This window comes from Saccopteryx bilineata, chromosome 10, assembly GCF_036850765.1.
Source record: "Saccopteryx bilineata isolate mSacBil1 chromosome 10, mSacBil1_pri_phased_curated, whole genome shotgun sequence".
Lineage (NCBI taxonomy): Eukaryota > Metazoa > Chordata > Mammalia > Chiroptera > Emballonuridae > Saccopteryx > Saccopteryx bilineata.
The window spans coordinates 46,954,000-46,961,157 of NC_089499.1; the positions used below are offsets into that span (position 1 = coordinate 46,954,000).

General features: G+C 51.1%; 1 protein-coding gene across 5 annotated transcripts; it reads right to left on the minus strand.

Moving 5' to 3' along the window:
- Window positions 1-3,805: 3,805 nt before the first annotated feature.
- TRH (thyrotropin releasing hormone) lies at window positions 3,806-6,811 on the minus strand. Of its 5 annotated transcripts, none has more exons than XM_066244816.1 (3): window positions 6,676-6,811; window positions 5,544-5,762; window positions 3,806-4,920 (listed from the first exon to the last, which is right to left on the minus strand). In XM_066244816.1, exons 2-3 carry the CDS (start codon window positions 5,752-5,754, stop codon window positions 4,409-4,411), a joined length of 723 nt encoding a protein of 240 aa, XP_066100913.1. In that variant the 5' UTR covers window positions 5,755-5,762; window positions 6,676-6,811; the 3' UTR covers window positions 3,806-4,408. The 5 variants fall into 5 exon arrangements, with proteins under 5 accessions (XP_066100913.1, XP_066100914.1, XP_066100912.1 ...); XM_066244817.1 differs by having other exon boundaries at window positions 6,680-6,750; XM_066244815.1 differs by lacking the exon at window positions 6,676-6,811 and adding an exon at window positions 6,365-6,456.
- Window positions 6,812-7,158: the final 347 nt, after the last annotated feature.

The window sequence follows — 7,158 nt, forward strand, 5'->3', positions numbered from 1 at the left end:
TATTTATTTATTTATTTATTTTTATTAAGTGAGAGGCGGGGAGGCAGAGACAGACTCCTACATGCACCCAGACCAAGATCCACCCAGCAAGCCCCCTACTGAACAATGCTCTGCCCATCTGGGGCCACTGCTCTATTGTTCAACAACTGAGCTATTTTAGTGCCTAAGGCGAGGCTATGGTGCAATCCTCAGTGCCCAGAGCCAACTTGCTCAAGCTGTTTGAGCCATGGTTATGGAAGGGAAGAGAGAGAGGAGAGAGAGAGAGAGGGAAGGGGGAAGGGTGGAGAAGCAGATGATCACTTCTTCTCTGTGCCCTGACAGGGAATCAAACCCGGGACTTCTACACATTGGGCTGATGCTCTACCACTGAGCCAACCAGCCAGGACCCTAAAACTAATTTATGATGACTATTGTACCACTAGGTAAATTTACTGAAAACCATTGTACACCTGAAATAAATATTATGATATGTGAATAAAAATTTTTAATAATAAAAATAATTTGTAGGCCCTGGCCAGCTGGCTCAGTGGATAGAGTGTTGGCCCAGTATATGATCATCCTGGGTTCGTCCTTGTTCAAGACACACATAAGAAGTCACCATCTGTTTCCCTTCCCCTTTCTCTCACCCTACTCTCTTCCCCTCTCGCAGCCACTGGCTTGGTTGGTCTGAGCGTTGGCCTCAGGTGCTGAGGAGAGCTCGATTGATTCAAGTACTGGCCCCATATGGCGGTTGCCGGGTGGATCCAAGTCAGGGAGCATGTGGTATCTGCCTATCTCCCCAACTCTCACTTAAAAAAAAAAAGTAATTTAGGTCGCCGGCTAGAGCAAGGGGTTACTCAGTCTGCTGAAGGCCCATGGTCAAGGCACATATGAGAAAGCAATCAATGAACAACTAAGTTGTCGCAACGAGAAACTAATGATTGATGCTTCTCATCTCTCTGTTCCTGTCTGTCTGTCCCTCTCTATCTCTCTCTCTGACTCTCTCTCTGTCCCTGGAAGAAAGAAAAAAAAAGAAAAAAAGAAAAAAAAAGTAATTTGTTTAAAAAGAAAAGAAAAAAGAAAAGAACATACTACAGTAGCTGTGAAGCTGGCCAGAAAGCTTCTATCAGCAACTGACTCTAGATATTCCCAGAGATGGACTTTGGACACCAGAAAGCAGATGATGCAGAAACAACATACATCACGACTGCCTTGCTTTCCAGCAGAAATAGTCACAGCAGCCTTCCAAATCTCACATGGGAGCATCTAGCTGCAAAGGAGTCTGGGAAATGTAGTCCTTGCTTTCCAATTCCCACAGTACAGAAAGACACCCTAAGAGGTAACATGGGGAATATAAGAAATAGGAGAAAAGAGGGCCCCAGACAGAGGGAATGACATGAAGGAAGACCCTAACGTCTGTTCAGGAAACAAAAAAGAGGCCAATTGGATGTGTCATGGTAAGAAGCTTGAATTTCATCCTAGGTGAGATGGAAGCTACTGACAGGTCTTAAGCAGAGTAGTTGCCATGATCAGATGTGTACTTCAATAAAGTCCCTCTGGCTGTGTGTAGAAAATGGGTTGGGGGACAACAGTGGAAGCCAGAGACCAGCAAAGAGGCCATTATGGTCTTGAGATGAGGGATGGCGGTGACCAGAAGCGAGGTGGTGGCATAGAAGCTAGAAGGACATGGGTGAATTTGAGACATATCTAGCACATTGTAAAAAATTGGATGATAGGGATTAGAGGCAGAGAGACACAACCCCCAAGTTTCAGACTCATGATCTTAGAAAAACCTTACTTCTTTCTTGGGTTAACTTTTTTCTAAAGTTGGGCAACTATGATGGGTAATTCATTCATTCAACAGATATTCACAAATCATTTTCTATGTATAGTGGATGTAAAAGTGCTTTTCCCAATGTCTGGCCCCAGAGGAAATGCTCAGGAAAAACTTTTTTTTTCCTTTATCCTTCAAAACTCAACCCTAGCGTCTCTTTTTCCAGGAAGGATTCCTCAATTCCACCCCAAATCATACTGTTTTTAACACTGCTAAGCTGTGGTAGAGTGCCTGCGTGGGGAGTAGGCTGAACCAGGGAGAGGGGATAACTGGAAAGGCACAGGCCTGGGCTAAACAATGGGGGAGGTGGGCGGTGGCAGAGAGGGAGGGTCCAAAACACTTCCGATGTCCATGTTAGCAACTCCAGGATCATGTTATTTCTTTCCACAGGGCCTTTGTTAATGCACTTTCCTTCTGCCCAGAATATCTTTCCTCTTATTTATCCTTTGACTCAGCTTGGATGTTTCCTCCTCCAGCAAGTCTGCTTTGCCCAACCATCTCTCCTCTGTGCTCTCCTTGCCTTCTTTGCTCACCACATTCAATACTTCTCACACTAAGTGGCCATCATCTGTTTGCTTGTCTGTCTCCCGAAAGTCAGGCTGGGGAACTAACTAGAAGTGACCTGAAGCTTTCAACATCCATCCAACAAATATACTGCTCACAAAAATTAGGGGATATTTCAAAATGAATACAAAGCAATGAAATATCCCCTAATTTTTGTGAGCAGTATATTTATGGAGCACCTACTCCATGCCAGGCCCTGACCAGGATAGCTTTGATAAAGGCAGACACATATGGAAAAGGGAAGATGAGAAGGATTTCAGTGGAGAGAGAACAAGGGAGGGGCATTTGTATTAGTCATAATTGAGTTTAGTAACAAATAAAGCCTAAATCTTAGTGACTTATTAATACAACACAAGTTTATTTCTTGCAAATGAGAAGTCTGATCTGGTGATGCCAGGGTCTGGAATCTCTCTGTCACATGCTCTGCCATTTGAATATGTGGCCTCCCAGGCTTCTGTATCAGAAATAAAAGAGGTGATGGAGGTTTAGGGGCTCTAAACTGCCTTAGCCTAGCAATGACACCCTTCTTTTCAGAGCCCATTGACTAGGACTAGTCATATGACTCCACCCCAACTGTAGGGAGGCCACAGAAATTCATGGACTATCTCTGCCACAGCCTCCTAGGCTAAATGAAAGTCCTGTGTGTGAGAGGGGTTTGGGAAGCAGTACATAGACTCTAGGATTAAGCCACAATGCCTGGTATGGACCCACAATAAAACCCACTGACTGAGGTTTTGGTTTTTTGCTTTTGTTTTTCTTATTTTTTTATGATTGGTTTTAAGTGTCTTTAGATGGCCTCTTTGGTTTGCCCCAGTCTCCACCACTCCCTCTTGTCCTGTACCCAGCCTGCCTCCCTTCCTGGACCCAGAAGGCCTCTGGTTTGTGTCCCCAACCATAGCCCTTGCCTTCATTTTGCCTGCTAGATGACCCAAACTGTTGATTCATGCCACAGAACTATATAGGTTACAAACCTGAGCCAGACCAGCACTCTCACCAAACCAGGCATATTCAAGGCAGGGTCCTAAGCTGGCTTCTCAGACCCATGGCCATCCACCTCAGACTCATCCATCTTAGCCAGCTTTGTGTCTTTCAGCAAGCCCTTCCACTTCTTCAGGCCCAGTTTCCCCAGGTGTTAAATGGGCTCCAGAGTCTCCATCTACCTCCCAAGCTTGTTCTGATATGGGGGCAGTGGAAAAGACTTTATATCCCCCAGGGCCCCCGATTCCTTCTCACCAGAGCTGGGAAGCTCTAGTCCTGTCCCCTCTCAATGCTGAAAAGAAAAACCCCTAACCAGCCGAGGCAGAAGCACAACCACAGAGCTCCAAGTTTGTCTAGATGTGTGTTTTATTATCATTAGAATGATTATCACTGACAAGGGGAAGGTGTCAAGCAGGTTATATAGAAGCCATACATCCAGATATTCATATATTCCCACACACATTTATTCCATGGCTACCACACAACACAGTACCACAGGGGGACTCCACCTAAAATGCTTCCCCCAAGCAGAACACAGCTGTGGGTCAGGTGCTGCCACTCACAATCCAGATCACTGAAGAAGGGAAGGAGACCTTGGGTTCTAGGGACAAAATTTACATGTGGCAAATCCAGACACATTGGGCAGGGAATAGAAGCTAGATTTGGATATCATCACTTCAATTTCACCCCACCCTCACTGGCTGCTTGCCCCAGAGGCACTCTGCCGCTCTCTGAAAATTCCTTAGAAGACACAGAAGGGTAATCTTAGTCAGGGCGAAGGCTGGGGAGCAGGCCTGCAGAATGGGTCTCTGGGATCTTTCCCCTTACCAGCAATGCAAAGTGGAGTAATATGGGGTTTTAACTCATAGGATTTTCTCATATCCCTGAAGGAGGGGCGCAAGGCCAGGGGTTTGGGTGTGTGCATACAGGGGGGCTCAGGTTTATGACCAGGGATCTTAAGGCAGAGGGAAAGAGGGGGTCACAAAGGGATATGGCACACAGGGCTCAAGACATTCTTAGACTCCAAACTCGACTTTTTACAGGAAACTGGGCTCACTCCTCTAGGGGCTCCCCAGCCCAGGCCGTCCGCCGTCCAGGGTGCTGCCGCTTTTCCTCAGGCTGCTGACCCCTGCTCAGGTCATCCAGGAGCCCCAGCAGGAGGCTGGTTTGACCACAGGCTTCCTGGAGTCCACATAGGCCTCCCAAGGCTCTCTTGCCTGGATGCTGGCGTTTCTTGGGCATCTGCTCTCCCTCCTTCTCCTCATCTTCTTCCTCTTCTTCCCAGCCCCTTTGGGCCTTAGAATTCACCAGCCGTCTGCCTGGGTGCTGCCTCTTGGTGAAAGTATACCCCAGCCAGGAGGAACGCCGGCCAGGGTGCTGCCGCTTCTGTTGGGCCACATCCACTGACCACATAACAGCATCCTCCCGCCGGCCTGGGTGCTGACGTTTGTGGGGTCCCACAGCCTCTCCTTCTTCCTCCTCTTCAACTCCCTCTTCTGCCTCCTCCTCCCTTTTGCCTGGATGCTGACGCTTAGAGAGCCAGTCAGGTAGAAAGATCTGGGAGTCTGTGGAAAGAAGAGGCCAGTGAAAGAACCCTGAGTGCCCACTCCAGCCATCTTCCAGTCTAGGCAGAAGTCCCTGCAGCATTCACCCAGAGTTATGGCCTTGCATCTGTCTCTCAAGTCTCACAGATACACTCATACAGATGGTCAAAGGCATGACTTCTGGTTCCAATCCCAACTCTGCCACTCCCTGGCTGTGTGACCATAAGCAACTCACTTAACCTCTCTGAGCTTCAGTTTTTTTCTGTGTAAAATGAGGGGTAATAAAGTACTTATCTAAGAGGTTGTTAAGAAGATCAAATAGTGTGATAAGGTGTTTAAAGTGCTTAGAACTATGAGTGCCTGGCATATTTTAGCCTCATAAGTAGTAAACACCCAGACTTTCTCCCAAGCATTGAATCTTCCCCACTAAAGATATGCTCTCTGTGAAATATCCTTAGGGCTGAGATGCAAAAGGAATGGTCCCAGGAAAGGGTCAACTCATGACCTTGCCAAGGGTGTGGCCAATGAGTTTCTGAGCAAGAGGCTGAATGACCAAGTCGCTCCCTCTCCTCTGATCTGGGTTTCCCCCAGCCCTCTCCTGGGCCTCCTCTCGCCAGGCAGCCCGAGATAGACCCGCCTCTCACCTGATTCGCGATTTCCCTGGTCCCCTGGCAGCCGCTCGAGGTCCTTCGGAAAAAGGAGGAGGCGCTCCGCCCGGCGCAGGAGGTCGTCCAGGCTCGGGGGCTCTGCGGCAATCGCCTCCTGCTGAGCCACCTCGGGCTGTGCTCGGCCTCCAGGGACACCCGTCAGAGCCAGGGTCAAAGCCATGGCGAGCAGCAACCAAGGGCCAGGCATCGTGGTGTCTGGAGTCGGGAGGACAGAGAGCATAAGCCCGCCGCGCCCCCTCCCTGTACGTTGCATCTCCCCCTTTCCCGTCCCAGCGGGTCCTCGAGGCCGAGTAACAAAGCATTTAAACACTCTTCCGAAAGCAGGACTACTTGTCACCTTGGTGGAAGGGGGGGGGGGCGAGGGCAGCAGGAGGATCTACCTCGGGCTCTAGATGTCCTCACCCGTGCTTGGAGCGCCTGTTTGCGCGAGCCAGGAGGCCGTGGGAACCCCGCCGCCACCGCCCCTGAGCAGCGCTCCCTGACCCTGGGGCAGCCGGCGCAGACTCGGCAGAGGTGTAACCACGACTGCGGCGCCGGCCCGACGGCCACGGTGCTCAGTGCCGTGTCTCGGGCTAAGACTCTCCCCGGGGTTCCCAACGCAGCATTCTTATCCCCACGCTCCTTTGCCAATGTTCCAATTCCAACGCCACGCTCTTGTTTCTAACGCTAAGGTTACATGACTAAAGTCGCTAGAGATCGAATTCTGACCCCAAAATCCTAATTCCCACGCTAAAATTCTATTTCTAGCGCTGAGACTGAGATTCTAGGCTAAATTCGATTCTAACGCGAAAATTCACTTCTAACGTCGGGATTTGGATTCTAATTCTCAGGTTCTCACGCCGACTCCCAGACTGCCTCGTCGCGCCGCCGCGTCCCGGCAGGCAGGGGTGGAGTGGCGAGTCTTCCATCCGACGCCCAGAATCCAGGACGTGAGTGCACAGGGGTGACCGCCACCGGTGCGCCCGCGCCAGGGAAGAACCGGAGCAGGAACGCAGCGCCCCACCTGTGCGCTGATGCAGCCGCTTCTCCCGGGGCGCACTGGAGCGTGGGAGGAGAGGCCCTCTGTCCCGGACGCCGCCTGAAGGGGGAGAAGGACGGAGGGGGTTACCTGCCTGGCGCGAGCTCCGTGGGACCGGTCCGGGATCCTGGGCCTGAGAGTCCGGAATTTCGGGGTCTGGAGGCGGTGGATCAGAAGTCCTGGAGCGCTCGCAGGACCCCTGACGCCCGTGGCCGCTGCTCCGCCGGGCCGTTGCTTATATCCGCGCGAGGCAGCGGCGCCGGTGAGGTCAGCCGGGAGGGGTCGCGGCCACCGGGAAGGGGCGCTGACGGCAGCGGGCCCCGCGGGTACCCCGCCCGCCCGCCTGCCAGCTCCGCCGGAAATCTGGGGCGGGGGCGGCGAGACGGGAGGGAGAGCGAGCTGACCCGAGCTGCAGGACGGGGTGCTGGTGCGAGGTCATTTCTGCACCCAGCTCTGAAGGTCTGTTGTCTAAGAGAACACACATGTAGGAACAGAGAGACACAGAGAATCACACAATTAAAGAGACACATGGGAGAGGATAGGAGATAAAGACAAAGACTGAGAGATGCATAC

Excerpts from the sequence above, each read along its gene's own strand:
- TRH (XM_066244816.1), bottom strand. The coding sequence starts at position 5,754 with ATGCCTGGCCCTTGGTTGCTGCTCGCCATGGCTTTGACCCTGGCTCTG. Across the intron at positions 4,921-5,543 it reads CCAGGGAAATCGCGAATCAG|ACTCCCAGATCTTTCTACCT; the intron begins GTGAGAGGCGGG and ends TTCTTTCCACAG.